Source organism: Pelophylax lessonae, assembly GCF_965119305.1.
Source record: "Pelophylax lessonae genome assembly, chromosome: 9".
Taxonomy (NCBI): domain Eukaryota; kingdom Metazoa; phylum Chordata; class Amphibia; order Anura; family Ranidae; genus Pelophylax; species Pelophylax lessonae.
Window position 1 is genome coordinate 204403544 of NC_138776.1, and position 23103 is coordinate 204426646.

The 23103-nt window shown below is 41.3% G+C and overlaps 1 protein-coding gene across 1 annotated transcript in view; it reads left to right on the forward strand.

Annotated features, from left to right (window-relative positions):
• Positions 1-23103, forward strand: part of SH2D4B (SH2 domain containing 4B) — a 449800-nt gene that overhangs the window by 281315 nt on the left and 145382 nt on the right. Inside the window, exon 4 of the mRNA XM_082266823.1 lies at positions 19674-19821. Coding sequence (XP_082122949.1) covers positions 19674-19821 — 148 coding nt within the window. The remainder of the gene's footprint in view (positions 1-19673; positions 19822-23103) is intronic.

The window sequence follows — 23103 nt, forward strand, 5'->3', positions numbered from 1 at the left end:
AACACAATGTATTAGGCTATTAAAAACACACTTACAAAATGGATGTAGGAGAAAGGCTCATCGATAAAAACAAATCCAGCAGGAGGTTGTCACAAAAAAATCCGGTGAAAGGGATCCCGATCCGGCCAGCAGAGCTGATCTGTGTCTTACTGTTTGCATACGTTTTTTTACCTTTTGCTGCTGTAGGTCTGCTGGCACCTGTGGTTCCACAAGCTTGTGCTCTGCTCTTGCTGCACTGACTTAGCAGCTATGGGTGTCACCTGCTTCACCTGATGGTTAATATACCTTCCTTCCTGCTACTTCCTGTCCAGCCTCCCATGTGTCTTCCTATTTAAATCCCATTCAGACCAGTTTCTGGTTGCTTAAGCAACACTTGTTCCTGAGCCCCTTCTGTGCAATCATTCCAAACCTGACTTCCCGTGGACTGATCTCTTGTGTACCGACTCAGCTAGTTCTCCTGATTACTTTTGTCTGCTGCCCACCCTTACTGTGGATCGTTATCCGGTTCACCTTTTGCTCCATTCATCCATCTGAGCCTACACTGTGGCTTTGGGTACTCTCCTCGGGGGCAGGGTGAAACTGGGGGTCGTGACCTGGGGTCAGCACACAGCTAAGTCCAAACTTCCATTGGGGGGTTGGGGGGGGGTCTCTGGTGGAACAACGGCTGGCCCTTAGATTCCAAGTCCTGGAGGACCCCGTATCACTTTCTCGCCTGTGGGCTCACACTGGCAGGACGGCCGCCTTGCCTGGGCCAGCGTGGAAAGCATAAGCTGGAAATGACATAAACAGGAAGCGGCCTGAGTCAGCATGGAACGCAGCTCTGGAGCTGACGTAAGGGAGGCGGGGCGCGTTTCGGAGCTTCTGATTGGCTCCTTCTTTATGCCGTGGGAAATCTTGACACTTCCTGCCGCTTTCTAACTGAAAACCTGTATGGAGGTATGGTAAAAAAGCTGAAGGATGTGTCTGTAGGAGCCTGACATTGCACCTGCAATACACTGATTGCAGGTATAATGCTTTGCAGGCTCCTGTGGGAAAAAATAACGAATGCACATTTTTTTCCTGCTTTACTTGGTACTTGGCGTTAAAATAATATCTCCTGAAGTCCTCCTATAGTAAACATACCAGATGTGATAATTTAGGTGTTTGATTAAAGGTTTAGAGTAGTATAACATGTTTGATAGTTACAAAAAAAAGGAAATGCTCACCTTGCCAACATCCAAACTGAATAAAGAAAAAAGGCAGAGAAAGTAGACCCTACTTTCTTAGAAAAGGCAGACTTTGTGGGCACAGCATAAGGCAGTCAGTAAAAAAAAGGGTATAATCTTTATTCAAGTCTACAATTCCTCCATGCATGTAAGATTTATACGCTTGGAGGAATTGTGGACGTGACTATTGACATCTATCTACCTTTTTCAATTTGATGGACTCACGCATGATTGGATTCATGTCTCCATGTCTAGGATTGGGTATCTGTTGACCTATTGATTAATAGAAGCCGTTGTGATGATTTTACAATGTTTGTTCCATTTTTTTTTTTAATAATATGTATAATAAAGGAAGAACCATTGGGAAGTGGGAACCATAGTAATAAGACTGCACTTTCTCTGGCATATTTTAACATGTAAAAGTCTGTGGGAAATTTACAAATGTACTGTAAAAAAAATTATGTTTTTGCACATTATTTAAAACCCAGAAATGCATCCCCTTTATGTTGTAAAATGTAAATAATTAGCAAAAACTTGCATTTTGGTTTTAGAGCAGTGTGACAGGAAGTCAGGTAAATCTGTGGGTGTTGTCACAGACGGGAGATACATTTCTGCCTTGTTTAGACAATTCACCAATTACTATCAGGTGTCGGCTGCAGAGATAGCCAGAAAGGTTTAAAGACATTGGAAAGCTTCAGCTATTCAGAATGAGGCAATTAAGGCCTCTATAATTAATCTAGAGGATGACTACTGATTGCTGCATCCTGAGGCTTTGTGAGTTAAGGAGAGCAGTGAGCTGAGAGACTTCTGAAGGTGAGGTGGTGTTGACTTTTTCTGTGTGAAAAGAAAACAGACTATTGGTCTTCTGCTGTATGACCAGCAGTGTCTGCCCAGCAGTAGGTTGGGACAGACACCATAGGTAGGTTCCTGTGTTGTGAAGGTAGACGCCCCAAGTGGCCAGGGTTTATTTTATGTTTTTTTGATTTATGCTGTTTGGATGTTTGCACTTGTTTCCAGCAAATTGGAAGAATAAACCATAGACCGTTGTTTTCAACCACTCCTCGGCTGTCTCTCTGTGTAACGAACCCACCCAAGCGGTCACCGAGTTAACCCCTTACACATGGTGCAGTGCCGCGGGCAGATAAAATAAACCCTGGCCACTTGGGGCGTCTACCTTCACAACACAGGAACCTACCTATGGTGTCTGTCCCAACCTACTGCTGGGCAGACACTGCTGGTCATACAGCAGAAGACCAATAGTCTATTTGTTTTCTTTTCTCACAGAAAAAGTCAACACCACCTCACCTTCAGAAGTCTCTCAGCTCACTGCTCTCCTTAACGCACAAAGCCTCAGGATACAGCAATCAGTAGTCATCCTCTGGATAACTTATAGAGGCCTTAATTGCCTCATTCTGAATAGCTGAAGCTTTCCAACGTCCTTAAACCTTTCTGGCTATCTCTGCAGCCGACACCTGATAGTAATTGGTGAATTGTCTAAACAAGGCAGAAATGTATCTCCTGTCTGTGACAACACCCACAGATTTACCTGACTTCCTGTCACAGCAGATATTGACTAGACTCAGCCTGCGAGTTTAAGAAACAACCTGTTTACAGTAACACTTAGTTTTTTACATTTCCAAATGAAAGTCTTACCTGCAAAGAAATAATTAATATTTACCACTGCCTACAGAACCAATGCCTGCTGTCTTCAGAAGCTCTGCTGGATTAAAGGCCTTCAGGAACTAGACAGACTCCTTTGTCAGTTTCCTAGTGGTCTGCTGGGCACTGTTTCATGTAGTGACAGAGGGGCCGAAGGAAGAAATTACAAGGCGCTGAGGGGAAACAAGCAAACAGGCATCCAAAATTCCAGATGCTGAAGATTTTTCAGACAGTAGAGTCACTTTAGGCAGACTGCAGTTTTTTCAAGCTATTTCTCTAATATCTTTTAACAAGTCGTGCTCTCTACATGTTCAGATAAGAGTACAGTCAGTAATCAGTAACATTTATAAAGAATCTCATTATTTTTTACCATTGATTTTGGGAAGACATTGAAAGTGTGTTAGTGGTATCTAAGGAAAGGTATGGACATTACTTCTTTAAACTGTCTGACACCGAATCACCTTATTATATTGTCCAGTATAAAAGAAGTTTTGTCCAGAAAACAGAACTATTTGACTGGATTTTATCACATATTTCAGAATTATTATTTCATTCAGTGGAGCAAGTGTTAACCCTGTGACCTGGTGGAGCAGCCCTTTGTTACAGAAGGTTTTAGGTTTTAGTGAAAGGATCAGACAATGAATAGTACAGTACTGCAGGTCACATTATATCTGGATTATTATTTTTTCAACAATGCAGTTCATATTCTCCTGCTCACATGAACTGTTCTCATAAAACTGCCAGCCCGCCCTCTCCTTTTCTTTCTCAGCGACTCCTTACTCCTTCACATCATTAGAATCTCATTTAGTGTTCATTATAACCATGTTAATCATGTTGAACTAATGTCCTGCTAAAGTAGCACTTTTCCCAGAATTCTGTTATAATTTACCTATTCGGTAATGCACCTTCCATTATTTTAAAACGTTACCATAAAATGCAGGCGAGCTAAGACATCAGTTCATTTTCAATAGTCTTGACTATGTTAAATCTGTAGACAGTGGGAGGATAATACACACAAAACCAAATTAAAAATTCCCTAACGTATAAGAAGGATAGGAAAAGTCTTCATAACATACTGGCTTATATATTAATGTGTCATAAGCAAAAACTTTCTGTACTGCACCATAGCCACTAGTCATGCTCAAACCTGCACTAGAAAATGACAGTTAGGATGTGAAAGTTTAGGGCTTATGTACATCAATGATGCTCATGCAGATCAGTGACAGGTTGACACTTTCTGTAGCTGTACACAAGTGTTGGCATGTTATCACACATGGAGTGGTTAGGGGTGGATGTGTGCCTGTAGACTGAACTGTCTGCAGATAGCCATGAACAGTGTCAGCCCGTCATTGATTTGTACAAGCTACATGTCCACGGCTGATTGGAAACACCTTGCTGTACCTGCCATAGAAATACCCCAGTCTGGGTGGTGCATGGCCCTAATTGCCTGTCTCCATTAGCCCTTAAAACATATTTAAAGTATAACTAAAGGCAACACTCTTTTTTTAGTTTTAGATAGAGTGCAGATGGATTAGAACACCTGTCCATTTTTATTGCTGTCTATGTCCACATTAGAGAGCTTCACCCTCTCTATTTGCCCCTTTTTGCCATTCTCATTGAGGCTGGGTCAACACATATGCAAATTGGATGCTGGTTTTCCCGCATCCAATTCGCAGGCGAGTGTGACCGGCTCTCAATGTCGCACAGGTTACGGTCCACATTCAAAAAGGGTCCTTTGCATCTTTGGGTCCGATTTAGTTGCAAATGCAGGCAAAAATTCAGACCTGATTCACACCTGAACTGGTGAACAGGGACACACCGGACCCCAGACACAAACCCACAGAGGCATATGTGTGAACCTGGCCTGAAAGTGAAAGTAAAAGAAAATTCCACATTTTTGGTTGTCCCCAGAAAAGTAATACAGGGGAAATCTTCCACCACTAATTCTGGTGACCTGCGGGTCCCCAAGGAATTTCCTTAATTTTCTCTCACTTCCTCGTTGGCTATGGAATGGGAAGTGAAGGAAAATCTCCGCAATGGGACACAGATGGAGAGAAAAAAAAAAAACATGGAGAGGAGTTATGCCCTCCCTTGCTCTATTCAAAGTGAAAAAAATAAAAATAAAATGTTTTGCTTATAGTTCTGTTTTAACCAATTGCCACCTGGCCTATAGCAAAATGATGGCCAGGATCAGTTATCCTGACTAGATGTTATATGACGTCCAACAATATGCGCCACTAATGCGCGCCCCCGGGGGTGAACATAGCAGAAATCGGGGATGACACATGTCCCTTGCAAACAGCCCATCCCCGATCAGGGTAAAAAGCCAATGAAATTGGCTGTTTACCGCTTGATAGCTGTGTCCAATCACAGCTGGTCACAACTGTAAACACTACACCAGTTACGAGCCATTCCCGGCTTCTTCTCCTCACACACTGATCCTGTGAAGAGGAGAACAGGATCAGTGAGTGATTGATTATCTTACACTTTCCTGTGCACCACAAGCACCCCCCCCAAATAAAGTGAACCTGTCACCAGGGATCTGTCACACAGCCCATCTGGGCCTGTCACACAGCCCATCTGTCACACAGCCCATTTGGATCTGTCACACAGGCCATCAGTATCGCCATCAATGACCTGTCACACAGGCCATCAGTACCGCCATCAGTGATCTGTCACACAGGCCATCAGTACCTCCATCAGTGATCTGCCACACAGGCCATCAGTACCAGCCGCCATGTCAAAAATATTTTTACACCTGAGGAGGCATATACAATCCTTACTATGTCAGATGATGAGAGAAGCCCGGCTGCTCTCATTATCTGATTCTGGTTTGGAATTCGAGCCAGTAGAGAGTAGAAAATTAGGTACTGAATCAGAGGAGGAAATGGCAATGGCACCCAACGGCACCAACACAAATGGAGTTAGACTCAAGGACGAGCAGCCCAGTACCAGCACTGGATAAACACACCAAACCTACCTTCCCCATGCCCTGGCAAACCACTTATGGTTGCGTGCCAGCTCAGGGTCAGCTACAATCCCCCCTTTTACCACATAGCCAGGAGTGCAGCCCAACACTAACAATTTTTCTCAATTAGATTATTTTTATTTGTTTTTCCCACAACATTTGCTGCAGTAAATGGTGGACCAAACAAACCTCTTTGCAGAGCAATTTAATGCCTTCAACCCCAATTCGGCCCATATGTTTTTATCGGTGACATCTCACACTAGACACATTAAAATTGTTTTTGGGCCTTACATTCAATATGGGACTTACAAAGAAAAACAAATTGCATGCCTACTGGTCCACCCACCCCATCCACCACATGCCATTTTATTCTGCTGTCATGTCCAGGACTATGCTATGACATGATTATGCGCTTCCTACATTTTAATGACAACTCGCAGTGCCCTCCCCGAGATAATCTCCACCACAATAAATTATAAAAAATACGCCCCCTAATAAAAAAAATTCCCAAGCGATTTGCTAAAGTGTATGTCCAAGACCAAAACATTTCTGTGGATGAATCCCTTATCCACTTTATTGACCGGCTGCACTTGAAAAAAATATATTCCCAGTAAGAGGGCCAGGTATGAGTTGAAACTAAATAAACTTTGTGAAAGAGCCACAGGATGTGTGTACGCCTTCCGTGTGCATGAAGGCAATAACTTTCAGCTCCAGCCCCCTGAGTGCCCAACATATATCGAAACCAATGGAAAAATAGTTAAAAAAAAAAATTGAAACAGGCCATCAGTCCACCAATTTGCCCCCTTTTCGTCACCTGTACAATGAAAAAAACCTGGCCTGCGGTACAACCAGAAAAAACAGGAAGGTCTTCCCACAAAATGTAATACCAAAAAGGCTACAAAGTGGGGAATCTGCAAGTCTGAAGAATGAGGAAATTTTGGCCGTGAAGTGGAGGGACAGGAAGGGTGTTTACATAATTTCCACCATCCACAATGACACCTTGATGGAGATTCACAGAACATGCAGTCCCATTGTAAAGCCTAAATGTGTCCATGAAAATAATCAGTTCATGGGGGGAGGTCGGATTTAAACGACCATATGCTACAACCATATTTATCAACATGAAAGTCCTGTTTCTGGTATAAAAAAGATGCATTTCATCTCTTTCATATGGCCATGTATAATTCGTATATCTTCTATCAAAAGTCAACAGAAAGCCAACCCAGCACCTGCCTCAAATATATTGAAGATACTTTCACTGAACCTGATTTACCAGCAAGGACCCACCCCAGGAAGCATTCACACTGATTGTGTGAGTCAACCTAATGAGCAACATTTTCCCAATAACATCCCCCCCCCCCCACAGCATCAGGAAGAAGATGCCACAAGAAATGTTGAGTATGAAGCAGAGGAGGAGTTAGAAGAGACACTAGTTATCATTGTCCCCAATGTCCCTCCCAACCTGGCTTATGCATCGGAGAATGCTTCAGCAGTTATCACATATCCATAAGATTTTATCTCCCATTATTTTTAACAGACTGCCATTTCCCTGTTTCAAAAACCTTTGCAGATCATTTGCTTGCTATCACGGTTTTACCTCCAACGTTAACTGACCCTGGCCTGTTTACCGATGATGCCTTTGCCTGCCATTTTAAACCACATTTCTGACTTCCATGTGCACCGTCCTGTTAATCGACCATGTTTTTTGCCTGCCACTTGGACTGATTTTATGCCCTTCTACTTTAGTACACAGGGGTCTTACATATGTGAGGGGCTTCAGAATAATATTCTGAGTAGAGAAAAACAGTTTTTGGTTTTCTGTGTTCCCAGAACAGGGTCTGGAGTCCGGAGGCTTTGAGATTTTGGTGGGGGAAGCCACCACTCCTTTTGCCATTCTTTCCTGGCTGAGGCTTTAAGCTTGATGGTCCTTCCTGCTGCCTGGAACAATACTTTGGCTGTGCGGACCATATCGATGCCTGTAATGAGCCAGGACTTTATGGACCATGTTTCTTCCTGCTGCCTAGACCAATACTTTGGCTGTATTGACCAATGCTATGTGATAGAAATATGAAGTGCCTTTAAAAATGCAATAGGTTGTCAGGAAATTAGATGTATAATTTATGCTCCTAGAACGCATAAAGGTGGCTACTTGGATGTTGTGGCCAGGCTGTGTATAAGTCTCACACTCTATACTCACTTTCAAAATGTTGTCTTTATTTCTGCAGTGACATGTGCACCCAAGGGTAATGTCACCCACAACCAATTTCTTTGAATTGGAACACAAATACCAATCACCATCCAAACCAGGGGTTATGCCCATGTGTAGTAAGACAAATTTAAATAAATCAAACATTCTATCCTAAGACACTCCCAAAGCTGCATGTTCTAGGCTTCTAATCCTCATTGCATTCATGCTTACTAAAGCCTGGTACACATAATGAGATTATCAGACAAATCATCGTGTACTGTATTAATTAAACGAAAATTTAACGTTGTGTTCATTTATGATACCAATTTTCTAGCCTGCACCTTCAGGTTTTGTCATTCAAAAAGTCGAAATTGGCCATCGAAAGCACTATACTAATGATCAGATAGTCAGCCATTCATTCGTGAATGGCCATTATCGTCTGATTTTCTTATCGTGTGAATGGGCTTTAAGTTTCAGGGGAGTGCAAGGATCCAGGAAGCAGTAAACATTGACAAGTTAAGAATGTAGCGAATCCCCAGCTATAGGAATGTAAGATTCTGGTACCTCTGGTACCCTTAATAATTTATTTCCTTCCAAATATGCGTCCCACCTTTTCTTACTAGGTGGTACGCATACACCTTTAAGACGGATGATGTCATCACTGAGCGCCGCAGAGCGGCTATTTCAACCGCCGGCGTTCTCACTCACATCGTTCGTTCAACCTTGTGTATCCACATGCTTTCAAGCCTGTCTTGCTGTCGGAACCTCCAGCTGTTTGCTTCTACCAGGAGCAGACCGGAACCTCACTACTGATCCCTGTATCTCGCTACCGGATCTTCCCCTCTCTACTGGACCCCTCTACTACTAACATTTACTAGTGATAAGTACCCCACAGGGGAATCCTCCATAACCTACTTACACTATCTATCATCTGCACTGTTGCATAGATTGCTAGCTCTTGAGCCTACTACCATCTACTATCTGCACTGTTACATAGATTGCTAGCTCTTGAGTCTACTACCATCTATCATCTGCACTGTTACATAGATTGCTTGCTCTTAAGTCTACTACCATCTATCATCTGCACTGCTACATAGATTGCTAGCTCTTGAGTCTACTACCATCTATCCTTGCACTGGGTTAGTCTATCCTGTAATTGTCATCTGCTGTCCTTACCACCTGTCACCATACTCGATTACTAACCTATCTGCACTCTACCTGATACCATCTAGTACTCTCCTGAACAAACCTATCAAGTACTTACCATCTCTATCACTGTTCACACCTGTCCCTTCAGCACAACACCTTCATACTGTCATATACATTCTACCACTCCAGGAACATCTTATTGAGTGTGTATATATCTGTATGTTGAAGCTGACAGGCCCACAGTGATGAGTCTGGAGAGTTGGATCTGGTTATTCAACACATCTCTACATGACTACTGAGTGGAGATTTTGCAGCTGCATATCCAGCCTACTACAAAAACGCAGGAGCGTTACAAGGAAACCCTGGATCTGGGTTGCCATCGTCCCTAAATGTTGCAACAAACAAAAAAAAATAAAATTTCCCCCTGGGGATGGGACTATAAAGGCCACCACACTTCCAATAGAGTAAAAATTGTATATGTATTCTTAGTATTTTTAAAACAAATCAAGAGATCAGACTATACAAAGGATAGTAGCAAACAACATTCAAATTTGTACAAAACATAAATAAAGGTATGGCGGTGTGAAACCATAGGTATAAGCATAAAAAACACATGTACTGTGTATGGGTATACAGTGGAAATGTGGAAATCCTCAAACCCGACGCGTTTCAGGCGAGAGTGCCCTTCTTCAGGGGTATGTAGATGGAGAATATTGATTTCCTAGACAATATTAATAAATAGTAAGTAATCTCATACTGATAAAAAAGGACATATAAGCATCATCATCCATATGACAATGTTAGTATAGAGCATAAAGTTATAATAGGATTAAGTGTATGCATACCAAGTAGCTGTAGAAGGCGGCAAGAGAGTATCAGCAGATAAAATCAAAGAGAGATGGTAAGGTGCTGCCTTAGGAGACTTTGTGTGCACTTTTGTCAGCACCCTGTTTTCATCCACTGAGGATTCCCTCTACACTTCTATATCCCTGGCTCCAGATAGCGTTGGATCTTTTACCTTTATATGAACTCTAGCTTTGAGATATTAATTGGACTTGGTGTATTTATCCTTTATTGAAGAGATATTATTATGCCTATATATGGGACACTCCTTTAGTAACAATTTTATATTGTACTTATTTGATTGCGCTGCACTTTCTGCATTTATTCTTATTTTATGTGATTGTCCTTTAGTTTTCAGCTGCTAATCATAGTAGATTTATTATTTTGAATTGTTCAGCGCTGAATATTACTTTATTTTTTATAATATAATTATTAGTAGAATAGACAATTTAAGGTATTTTCAGATATATTTTATAACTCTGATGTGGTCATTTTGTTTGTTAGTTGTGATTGTCGGACCTTGCCTGTCACCACATCAGTGTACAAAAGTATTTAAAGTGCATGAGAGCATTACCCTTAAAAAGATTTATAACTGTGTTATATTCTATCTCTCTATCTTTCTGATGAATAAATGAGTCTTTCAGAAGATGTTAAAAGTCTTTTGAGATCTTATGTCATTCCCATAATTGGTGCTTTTCTAACCTCTGTTTGAATTTGTTTTGACTGTTCTTTGATCATGATGTGGAAGGTCTTTTTTTGGAAATTCGAAAGCTACTGTGTGTCCTCATATGATAGGCTAAATTAATTTTTAAAGCAGCTGTAATATCTTAAGTGTACACAAGTGTGCTCAGAATAACCAAGTACAATTTTTTTGCAACAGTTCATTTGTTAAACATTTTTTTTTCAAATATCAAAGACGAAATTCAATGATTAGAAATAACAATTCGAAATAAACCCATTATGACTCCGTAAGGTAGGAAAATTAAACATATGTAAATGTTTAAATAGAAGAAAGTGGAGTTCCGGCCTCAAATACCTTTTTTAACTAAAAATACCCCTATAATACTAATCCATTGCCCTTTACAGAACCACTATTCTCATACTTACAAGGTGTACAGTATTGGATTTTATTCAAAATCTTGCTTTTAAAAACGCTGTCTGGGCGCGGCCATCTTAGACGTGGGCATCTGAAGCTGCAGTGTAATCTGCTGTGTCCTTCTTCTTGATTTCAGGGAGTGTTCTGGGAGTTCTTCCTGATTCCGACCTCCTGGGAGTAATGACAAACAGCTCCCAGGATGCAATGCAAAGGCCGAAGTGATGTCAATGGCCATGGCCACAGGGGGGGAGAAGGAGGAAGTACAATAAAAAATGCCCTGAAAATAAGGTAAGGGACCCCCAAAAAAAATTGAAAATGCCCAATTGTTGATCAGCATAGCGAGCACTCCAGGAATCACTAAAGTTGCAAAATAGTCCGGAACTCCACTTTAAGGTGTACCAGTCAGTACCAGACACTGCTGGCTGCCAATCTGAAGCCTATACCTCCAGGCCCCTGCACATCTATTCTGCTTTACATCTCAGGGGCCACGTTGTGGAAATTGCTACAACAGTCTACATAGCTGCTGTGTACCCTAGCTCATCACATGAAGTTTGCCCTATTCTTCTGGCTAGTGGGACATACTATCATGTTTATGGACCTATAGGAAGGTTGCTTCATTAAGACTATGTTTAAAATGGTCATCTATGTTATTTGGCACTCATAGAACACTCTACAGAGATATAGGATCTGATTTAGGTAACCTAAATTTTCCTGCTTATCAGATCTAATTTATCACACGCAAAAATCCCACAGGTTTACATAAGGCACTCAGGTCCACTGAAAAAGTGGGATATGTTTTTCAAATAGGAAAAAAGGAATCAATAAAAGAATCTTAAGAATGTCAACCATCAGTAAAATATTTTAAGAAGATAGTGAAATGGTGTATTAATACACTGCAGTGGAAAGTGAGTGTGTATGGAATTTTCACCAGTCTAAGTCCAAAGTTGCACACCAATAATGTAAAATCATATATATGGATATAGCACACTGCAGCCTCATCTAGGACAGCACCTCTCTAATGTTTCCCTCCTCAGTACCACATGATAACAGAACCAAGGGGTACAGGATGTAAAATCCCCTTTATGCAATATACATTGAATTCAATTAAATAAGAATTCTCACTCCACTTTGTCCTACATTTTTCTTTTGTTTTCTTAAGTCCCTTGATTTGTCTCAAAAAAGACATATGGGGGTCTGATTAGAACTCTGATATCTCACCAAAGACCCCCCCCACTAAAAAAAATAAAAAAAATATATATATGCAGTATATATATATATATATATACACACACACACACACACACACACATATATATACAGTGGGTACGGAAAGTATTCAGACCCCCTTAAATTTTTCACTCTTTGTTATATTGCAGCCATTTGCTAAAATCATTTAGGTTCATTCTTCTTCCTCATGAATGTACACATAGCACTCCATACTGACAGAAAAACACAGAATTGTTGACATTGTTGCAGATTTATTAAAAAAGAAAAACTGAAATATCCCATGGTCCTAAGTATTCAGACCCTTTGCTCAGTATTTAGTAGAAGCCCCCTTTTGATGTAATACAGCCAGGAGTCTTTTTGGGAAAGATGCAACAAGTCTTTCACACCTGGATTTGGGGATCCTCTGCCATTCCTCCTTGCAGATCCTCTCCAGTTCTGTCAGGGTGGATGGTAAACGTTGGTGGACAGCCATTTTTAGGTCTCTCCAGAGATGCTCAATTGGGTTTAAGTCAGGGCTCTGGCTGGGCCATTCAAGAACAGTCACGGAGTTGTTGTGAAGCCACTCCTTCGTTATTTTAGCTGTGTGCTTAGGGACATTGTCTTGTTGGAAGGTAAACCTTCGGCCCAGTCTGAGGTCCAGAGCACTCTGGAGAAGGTTTTTGTCCAGGATATCCCTGTACTTGGCCGCATTCATCTTTCCCTCGATTGCAACCAGTCGTCCTGTCCCTGCAGCTGAAAAACACCCCCACGGCATGATGCTGCCACCACCATGCTTCACTGTTGGGACTGTATTGGACAGGTGATGAGCAGTGCCTGGTTTTCTCCACACATACCGCTTAGAATTAAGGCCAAAAAGTTCTATTTTGGTCTCATCAGACCAGAGAATCTTATTTCTCACCATCTTGGAGTCCTTCAGGTGTTTTTTAGAAAACTCCATGCGGGCTTTCATGTGTCTTACACTGAGGAGAGGCTTCCTTCGGGCCACTCTGCCATAAAGCCCCAACTGGTGGAGGGCTGCAGTGATGGTTGACTTTCTACAACTTTCTCCCATCTCCTGACTGCATCTCTGGAGCTCAGCCACAGTGATCTTTGGGTTCTTCTTTACCTCTCTCACCAAGGCTCTTCTCCCCCGATAGCTCAGTTTGGCCGGACGGCCAGCTCTAGGAAGGGTTCTGGTCGTCCCAAACATCTTCCATTTGAGGATTATGGAGGCCACTGTGCTCTTAGGAACTTTAAGTGCAGCAGAAATCTTTTTGTAACCTTGGCCAGATCTGCGCCTTGCCACAATTCTGTCTCTGAGCTCTTCAGGCAGTTCCTTTGACCTCATGATTCTCATTTGCTCTGACATGCATTGTGATCTGGAAGGTCTTATATAGACAGGTGTGTGGCTTTCCTAATCAAGTCCAATCAGTATAATCAAACACAGCTGGACTCAAATGAAGGTGTAGAACCATCTCAAGGATGATCAGAAGAAATGGAAAGCACCTGAGTTAAATATATGAGTGTCACAGCAAAGGGTCTGAATACTTAGGACCATGTGATATTTCAGTTTTTCTTTTTTAATAAATCTGCAACAATGTCAACAATTCTGTGTTGTTCCGTCAATATGGGGAGCTGTGTGTACATTCATGAGGAAGAAGAATGAACCTAAATGATTTTAGCAAATGGCTGCAATATAACAAAGAGTGAAAAATTTAAGGGGGTCTGAATACTTTCCGTACCCACTGTATATATAATGTGTGTGTAAACAAATAATAAAAACTAAAAAAACTTAAAAAAAAAAAAAAAATGGAGCAGTCTCTGTCAAGCAGATCCGCCTACTCAGCGGGGGATCTCTTTGCTGATCCCCACTGAACAGGCGAATGACAGGTCCGCGTCCACTCAGCTGATGCAGAACGGACATAGCCCACTGTTCTCTATGAGGTGGATGAATTTAAATTATCACTATTACAGCAGTGGAGCAGATATTCATAGCTGGGACTTTTGTGATACTTTTTCACATTGCATCTACCAATTTAGTTATTACTTTATTGATTTTACTATGTATTAATGGGTGCGCTGCACTGAATATTTGCACTTTTTTTGTATATTTACACTGTTTAATTGGTTACCTGTTTGTTAGTGATCATGAAGAAGAAAGCCCCGAAGAAACGAGTGGATTCAGATGGCTGAAAGCTTTTCTTTTTGCTGAAATGACTGCTAGAATTGCTGGCTGTAGTTAAGCTGCTTAACATTTAAAGGCCTAGATCAAGAGCCTATTATAATGTTGGTGAGCTTAAATGTGGGGAGGTGCAAGTTCTCTTTAGAAGAAGAACTTCCAAACAATGTCCTACTGGTCCCTTTTAAAGTGGTGCAATTGAATATATTCCCTAATGAGATACAGGGAGTGTTAAAGCTGAACCCCCTGGAATGGAAATATGCTCCCTTGCAGTGGGAATGCCCATGCACTGCAAGGGTGAAATGCTCATTTAGTTCTAACGGGCCACAAAAAGCAATTTTATTTATCCAATTTTTGTTCCTTCAGTCTCCCTCCGGTGTGTAAGACTGGTCACTGCAGCCTCTTCTCCCCTATGCTGCAGTGGTCACAGGTCCTCTGACATCTTCAATACCAAAACAGAGTCCATAGCCCCATAGGACACCAAGGGACAGTCCACTGCCGGACCATTGGTGAATAGAGGAGAGTGCCGGCTGCGAGGGGATGTAAACTGCAGTTAAGGGGCAGCCCCACTGCAAGGGGGTCCCCTCTCTAGAGATGAACTTTCATTTTATTAGCCTGATGTATCCTGATTAATGTCACTTTGGACTAGAGAAAGGTAAATTGAGTTTTGACTGAAACAAGTTTCTTTGCATATTGCAATAAAGAAAGATAAATATTTGAATCTGGTTGCTGATGTAGCACCCTCCTAGTACAGGATGCAAGGCAAATTTAATTTTTGATTTGCTCTGTAATCAGAGAAGCAATTATCATTTGCCTTGGTCTGTTTATCGTTTCACAGGCTAGGAGTTTGATTGTTTCCCCCTGCCTCAGAGAGAAGCTTCCAGAGCTTAGGTTGGGAAAGTAAAATGACTTGCCTGAATATTTACTGTGTCCTAGCCAATCCCTGGGAGGTGGAACATAGCCCGAAGCCTTGAGGAGATTTTATTTCCCCTGCAAGGAATGGATCTGTGAGCTTCAGGGGGTCCTTGCCCCTGCAGCACCACTGGACTCAATGCTGTACCTCTCTATCAAGGGGTTGTGTTTGTGAATGTAGCTGCTGTAGGACTTGTGAGTAGAGACCCTTACTGACTCCCTAAAACAGTGTAGTTAGAGACACCGGCCTTATGGTCCCCAGCTATGAGAGCTATTTTGGAGCTATCTCATGGTCCTCAGATGTGAAAACTATTTTGGAGCTATCTCATGGTCCCCAGATATGATAAAATAGACTGTTCTGTATACTATGTCATGGTTCCCAGCTGTGAGAGCTAGACTGTGCTACCTTTACCAAGAGAAGAATGTCCTCTGCTAATTGCATTTTGGAGTATCCCATGCTCTTTTCCCCTCTCCTGCTAAAGTTCCGCAAGCAATAAATCTAAAAAAAATTCCCCTAGACTGTTTAGTGGATTTCGGAGTAAATTAACTGTTGCTTGTATGACTGGTAGTCTTTGCACTTTTTGGGAAGGAACTTAAATACAGAGGCTCCTTTGGGGGTAGTGCTACACTGTTCTTCCTCTGCATATGTCTTATATGCATCCTACAGATCACAAAATATTCTTTACAATGGCCTTGCTCATACGACACTTAGATAGATTGGCTAAGCCACAGTGTTTCCTAAAAATCATTAACCTTGTTATTCATACATACTGTAGCTTACCAGTGACGGTCATAATACATTTTTGCAACACTCGAGTCTCTCTTTGCACCGTTCCGCCTATATTTACACCAATTAGCTGTATAGCCAATATTAGTACATGTTCAGAAGGTTTTTTTGTGACCCAGCATCTTTTCCATGCCCACAATAAAAGGACTCATGACATCACACACAAGGCAGAGACCCGTCTGAGATACCTAATTCTACTCATCTTTTTAGGAACTTTTCATGGTCCTCTTATTAACTTTACACAAATTCTAGCTTGAATAGATAACAGTTCTGGATTCACAACACTTAAAGTGTTTGTAAAGTCTCGTTTTTTTTTGTTTTTTTTTTTGTTCTTTTTTAAAATGACAAACATGTTATACTTACCTTCTCACTGCAGCTGGTTTTGTACAGAGTGGCCCAGATCCTCCTCTTCTCGGGTCCCTATTCTGTGCTCCTGATCCCTCTCTCCTGTTAAGTGCCCCCACAGCAAGCAGCTTGCTATGGGGCACTCGAGCCGAGTTACAGCTCCCTGTGTCTGTTCAGACAAGGAGCTGCGACTCATCCCCAACCGCTTTCTCTCCTGATTGGCTGACTGACTTTGATTGACAGCAGCGGGAGCCAATGGTGCCACGCTACTGTCTCAGCCAATGAGGAGTCCTGGGCAGCTGATAAACTCCTGCAACATCGCTGGATACAAATGGGCTTAGGTAAGTATTGGGAGGGCTGAGGGGGCCTGCTGCATACAAAAGATTTTTTTTTATCTTAACGCATAGAATGCCTTAAGATATAAAAAAAAAAAACCTTCTGCCTTTACAATCTCTTTAAGGGGGCTAAAAAACAGAATGTCCTATATGTGCAAGTTATATGGTGAATCATACAGTGACTTTGATTACAGCAGGTTCACAACATTTCACCAAAATAGCATCCTGATACAAAAATCCAAGCAATGCCTGTCTTGATTTAAAAAAAACTACACTATACATGTCTATATAATAATCTAAAAAATAAAAAATGTATATGGGTTCATTTTATCTAAATAGTTTTCTTCTGCCAGAAAAATAAAACTGCAGTCATCTTATCTTGAGTCCCCAGGGCTTATCGACTTCATTGTAGTCAAACAGACTGCAGTTGTTATAGTTATGTCCTTGGATAATTATTTTCTGTATATGAAAAATCTTTGTAATTTGTTGTACTTTAGACATGTAGCCAAGCACCAGAATGTATCATCAGTGAATTCCAATTTCTATTAACTATTAGGATGTATATTTACTGTTGAACATGTATTATATTTTCTATATTTATATAAATAAAGATGTAAAAAAGAAATGTATAGCAGTAAGTCAATAAGAACAGACAACTCCAATAAACATACAGTTACAAAGGCAGTGGTATGTCTCATATACAGTATGTTGTTCTAGAACTTGGATATACCTTTCAAAATCCATGGTACCTTTCCAGATGTGTAAGCTGTCCATGCCACACGCACTCATGAAACCCCATACCATCAGAGATGCAGGCTTCTGAACTGAGCGCTGATAACAACTTGGGTTGTCCTCGTCCTCTTTAGTCTGGATGACATGGCGTCCCAGTTTTCCAAAAAGAACTTCAAATTTTGATTCGTCTGACCACAGAACAGTTTTCCACTTTGCCACAGTCCATTTTAAATGAGCCTTGGCCCAGAGAAAATACCTGCGCTTCTGGATCATGTTTAGATATGGCTTCTTTTTTGGCCTATCGAGTTTTAGATGGCAACGGCGAATGGCAGGGTGGATTTTGTTCACCGACAATGTTTTCTGGAAGTATTCCTGAGCTCATGTTGTGATTTCCATTACAGTAGGATTCCTGTATGTGATGCAGTGCCGTCTAACGGCCTGAAGATCACGGGCATCTAGTATGGTTTTCCGACCTTGACCCTTACACACAGATTTTGTTTCCAGATTCTCTGAATCTTTGGATGATATTATGAAACTCCTTTCTGATATTGCTCCACTATTTTTTGCTGCAGCATTGGGGGAATTGGTGGTCCTCTGCCCATCATGACTTCTGAGGGACATTGCCACTCTGAGAGGCTCTTTTTTTACCCAATCATGTTGCCAATTGACCTAATAAGTTGCAAATTGGTCCTCAAGCTGTTCCTTACATGTACATTTAACTTTTCTGGCCTCTTATTGCTACCTGTCCCAACTTTTTTGGAATGTGTAGCTCTCATGAAATCCAAAATGAGCCAATATTTGGCATGACATTTCAAAATGTCTCACTTTCAACATTTGATATGTTATCTATATTATATTGTGAATAAAATATACGTTTATGAGATTTGTAAATTAGTCCATTCCTTTTTTACTCACAATTTGTACAGTGTCCCAACTTTTTTGGATTTGGGTTTGTAGTTTGACCGAACCCAGACGTGCAATAATGGGATTCCACACGGGAGATGAACAAGTAAGTCTTACCACATCGCTGCCTAGTCCCAGATATTCACAGAGAGCTACATATGTGTTAGCTCATGATGCATACGTTTCAGCTCATGAAAAATCCTCACTGAGGTGAATTCACCCTGACCTGGACCGAGCTTCAGACATTTCCAGGAGGGTTTGTAGGGATGAAGGTGCAGTCCAGTGTGGCCTCCACTGTTCCGGCCATCTGTCCGGCTACTCCTCACCAGCCCCAGCACACAAGTCTAAACACAGCCCTTCGCGCCAGTCTACGGGTCAGCACATGCTTCCACTGACGTTGGCCATGACGTGTGAGTGAAGTCAACGCGTTTCATGGCATGCTTGCGTAGCTTCTTCAGGATAGCACGTCCTCCTCTTCGTCCTCCTAAAATAGCATTTTACCCGAGAGGGGGGCCATCCTTTGTTTTATACATGTTGCCCCAAAAATGTCAAATATCCCATGTAATCCCAGGGTAGTATCATAAAGATAATGTCAGCATTTTAGTACTAAGGACATTTAGAAAATACAAGTAGTTAAAGCCCCAACACTTCATATTCTTGATATGTCCCTGCTGTACCATGTACTTGTATGAGAAAGTATCCTGTTCTCTTTCTATTGCTTCCTTTATGTGAAATCCCTGGTGTTCCTGTCAGTTCCCCAGCTTTCCTATTAAATAAAACTGACCACACTAAGCAAGAGAGAGCCCCTTGGTCAGTTCTCTAGCAGTGTTGGGAACTCAGTGTACTCTCCTCCAATGATCAGACTTGTCCTGACACGCCCCGCTGCACAGCTATTAACTGGAAAAGCTCAGTGTGCTGTTGCTTCCTCCCACCCAAACTCTTACGCAACTGAAAACAAAGGGAATGTGATCATTTATAAAAGAGGGAAAAAGGGTATTTATAATGTATTTTTTATATCTATACAAAAATGTTTTGCCTTTCATTCCCATTTTAAACTGAATGGGTTGTTTTACAAGGTGATTGTTTACAATCACTTTAACACCAGAGCCTATTAGGGTTTATTATTTTTTTAACACAATAATGTGATTCATTTTATCTCATTCTAGAAAAGAGAAGAAGAGGAGAGGAGGAAGGGTGAGGAACAGATTCGCCAACGGGAAGAGCTACGTGCAAAAGAATTATACTTGAGTCTGAAGAGAGCTCAGCAGCAAAATCAACGCAATGAGAACGACGAGGAGGAGTGGCAAGAGCAATGTAAGTGGATGTGAAAATAGGCTCTGCATCTATGAGCCATTAACTCTTGTCTAGAAGTTGCATTCAGCGTTCTTCTAGTAAACATGCAGGGCCAATAAAATTAATGTTTTCATGTTTCTAAAACAAGAATTTACTTACAATATTATAATAAGAGAAAAAAGCAGCCAGGACTGAAATAATCAGCAAAATTACATATTCACATGGTATATATATTTGAAGCACTGTAAATGGACAGCGCACAGGAGTGACAATATGGTGTAAAAGGAGAATCAACAGGCAGCGATCCATAATAAATGTCAATTTATTGAACTAATAAAACCAGGGAGTGCAAACACGTTACCACATGGGTCCAGATGGCGGTGAGGGCATTGTGGGATGACAAATGGCAATAGTTAATCTGGGGTAGTCCAACGCTGTACCTTTCCGAGATGTGGGGGTGTTCAGGGAATGGGACCCACCAGGGAGTAGAAAGAGGATCCTGGCCGGTCACCGCCGGCACATATACAAGCCGTGATACTGGAGCGCTGAGGGTAGCGTGGGGCACGGAAGGGATGTCACTCAATGGGACAGAGCCTGATGCAGAAAACAGTGTGGAAAGCAAGCAAGCCCATTGCCATGACTCTTTCTACTCCATAGTGGGTCCCATTCCCTGGATACCCTATATCTCCAAGAGGTACAGTGTTGGAGCACCCCGCATTGACTATTGCCATTTGTCATCCCACAATGCCCCCACCGCCATCCGGACCCATATGGTAACGTATTTACAATCCCTGGTTTTATTTGTTCAATAAATTGACATTTATTATGAATCACTGCTTGTTGATTCTCCTTTGACACCTTATTGTCACTTCTGTGCTCTGCCCATTTTCAGTGCTTCATTCCATTGCATATACATCCTACGCTTGGGACTGGCACCACAAGGATTGTTTGGTTTGGATATTCCAGTGTTTTATTGGTCAATTCCTCTTAGTACTTTATATATATTTGATGCTCTTTTTTTCTAAATTGTGATCTGCAGCAGTACCTGAGCCAAAGGTTGCACTCAAATAAATGTTAGACCTTAAAGTGTCTGCTCAGCTGAAAAATTCTAAACACACTGTTTAATTTACATTATCCCATCTTTTTCTGTATAGGGATAATGGCACTGTAATTATTTTAATTAAAAAAAAAAAAAAAAACAATCCATGTACCTTTTATTCCATACTGAGCATTTGCACTAACTGCCAATGGCTGCTCTGCAGAATCCCTAGCTGCAGTGGGGACATGAACAGGAGGGAGGGACAGAGAACTGCAGGATCAACCAGTTTTTTTGCAGAATACAGAAAACAAATCCCATAGTGACTGAGTATGAACAGCAGGTTATACAGCATTTTTTCATTGTTTTTAATAATGAGGGTTTAATGACACTTTAATTCTGGATAGAATGGGTAAGGCTTAGAGCTTTATTGTTATCCATGGCTACATAAGTGAGATTTACCTTTCTATCCTGCTGATAGTGTTTTATCACACAAGAAGTGAAGGGAACTTTTTAACAGCAACACAGACATAAATTAAAGTTAGACTTAATCCTGGTTTTAACAAAAAAAAAAATCTAGTTCAGCTTATGTTAACTAAAAACTGTTTGTTTTATTGCTCTCAGCTTCTTTCAAAGTCTTTTTTTTTGCTGTTATGACCGGACTTCCTGTTAGAGGATGACTTTGATCGCTCCCCGTGGCTCCACTGTATGTAGGAATGTAGCCACCCTCTCTTGTTAAATGGACTATGGTATTTGTAATGTGCCTAGAGCAGTGCATATGATCATCCCTGGCATGCACTGCTCATTCCAGACAAATGAAATAGAGGGGTTAAAGGAGAGGTAAGGAGCTCATAGATTGTACTAACGGTGGCAGACAACACAGTGAAAAATGATTACATAGAAAATAAATTACAGGGTCATTAGATGGTGGATGTTAATGGATTATTTTTGGGGAATAAAGATATTGTTTAGGTTCACTTTAATTGCTTTTTTAGTGGAGTAGTAGAAGGCTCAGACCCCTATCAGATTGTTATTTCTGAACTGCAGAAATATCCAGCACTTCTTGAACACTATGAACTAAAAGTCAAAATAATTATAACTACAAAAAAAGCGCTGAATAAACCCACTGGTGTCGATTGGCGATATGAACGTTTAGTCAGTGTGAATGATTCCAGCATGATTGGTGAACATTAAAAAGTTTATTGCAAATAAAACCATGGATGGATAGATAATCCATAAAAGGATAGTGCAATGTAAAATTCCCTACTCTATCCAAAACAAGCAAGCAAACAGGACCAATGCAAGAATTTTGTACACGGGCATAGGTGCATTTTAAAAACACCAGTACCCATATATGCAGCCTAACGAAAGAAGACCCACTTCAGTGAGGCCACATATACAGTATGTGTACAGGTGGGAAGGGGCTAAAGATCTGAATCCACAGCAGGTGGCTGGGTATTTAGATTTTTTCTGCCCCGTAACCTCTCCTATCCTGGCGCCATAAGGTGGCTACCTAAGCAACCATATGCTGAAATCGGCCCTACAAGCAAAACAAAAGTTTTGGCTAGAGAAGCTCTTTCAACACAGCAGCCTGTGATTCAGGATAAGGGAAGAAGGGTTCACTGGTGAATAAAACTGCATGACCTGTGATATTCACTGTGTATGAGCTGCTCTACTGGTCAGGAGACAGAGGTACACAAGCCCCATAAAAGATTATGAGGCTCTACTGCATTGCCAGGAGAAGCAGCCTTTTACTGCTGAATGTAAAAAAAAAAAAAATAGTGGAGGTCACGGTCATCAGATCTCTGTAAGTATACATCTGTGGAAAGGCGGGTGGGAACATTTAGGCCATGTTCACACCTGGGCATAGCAGAAATGCTAGCAAAAACACACACTTCTGCAAATGCGTGATGCATTTGCAGTGCCATTATTTCTTAACCGGTTGCCGACCGCCGCAAGTACATATACTGTGGCGGTCAGCCCCGGCCAGGCAAAGTGAAGTATATGAAATCGTGAAATGTGAAGAAAGTGCGCTGATTAAATGTGGGCAAGCTGCTACCTTAGAGTAATAAATTTAGAATGAATAAATGAAAAATCAGGTGCGCTAATCAAAAAACAACATACAATCATAAACATCAAAGTATAAATGGGTGCTGTGACAATTGATGGATACAGGTGCTGAGATATATAGGTACAATAACGAAACAAGTGTAAATCAATACATCTGAATAAAAACAGAACACCCTTGTGTGTCAAACAATAGTGTC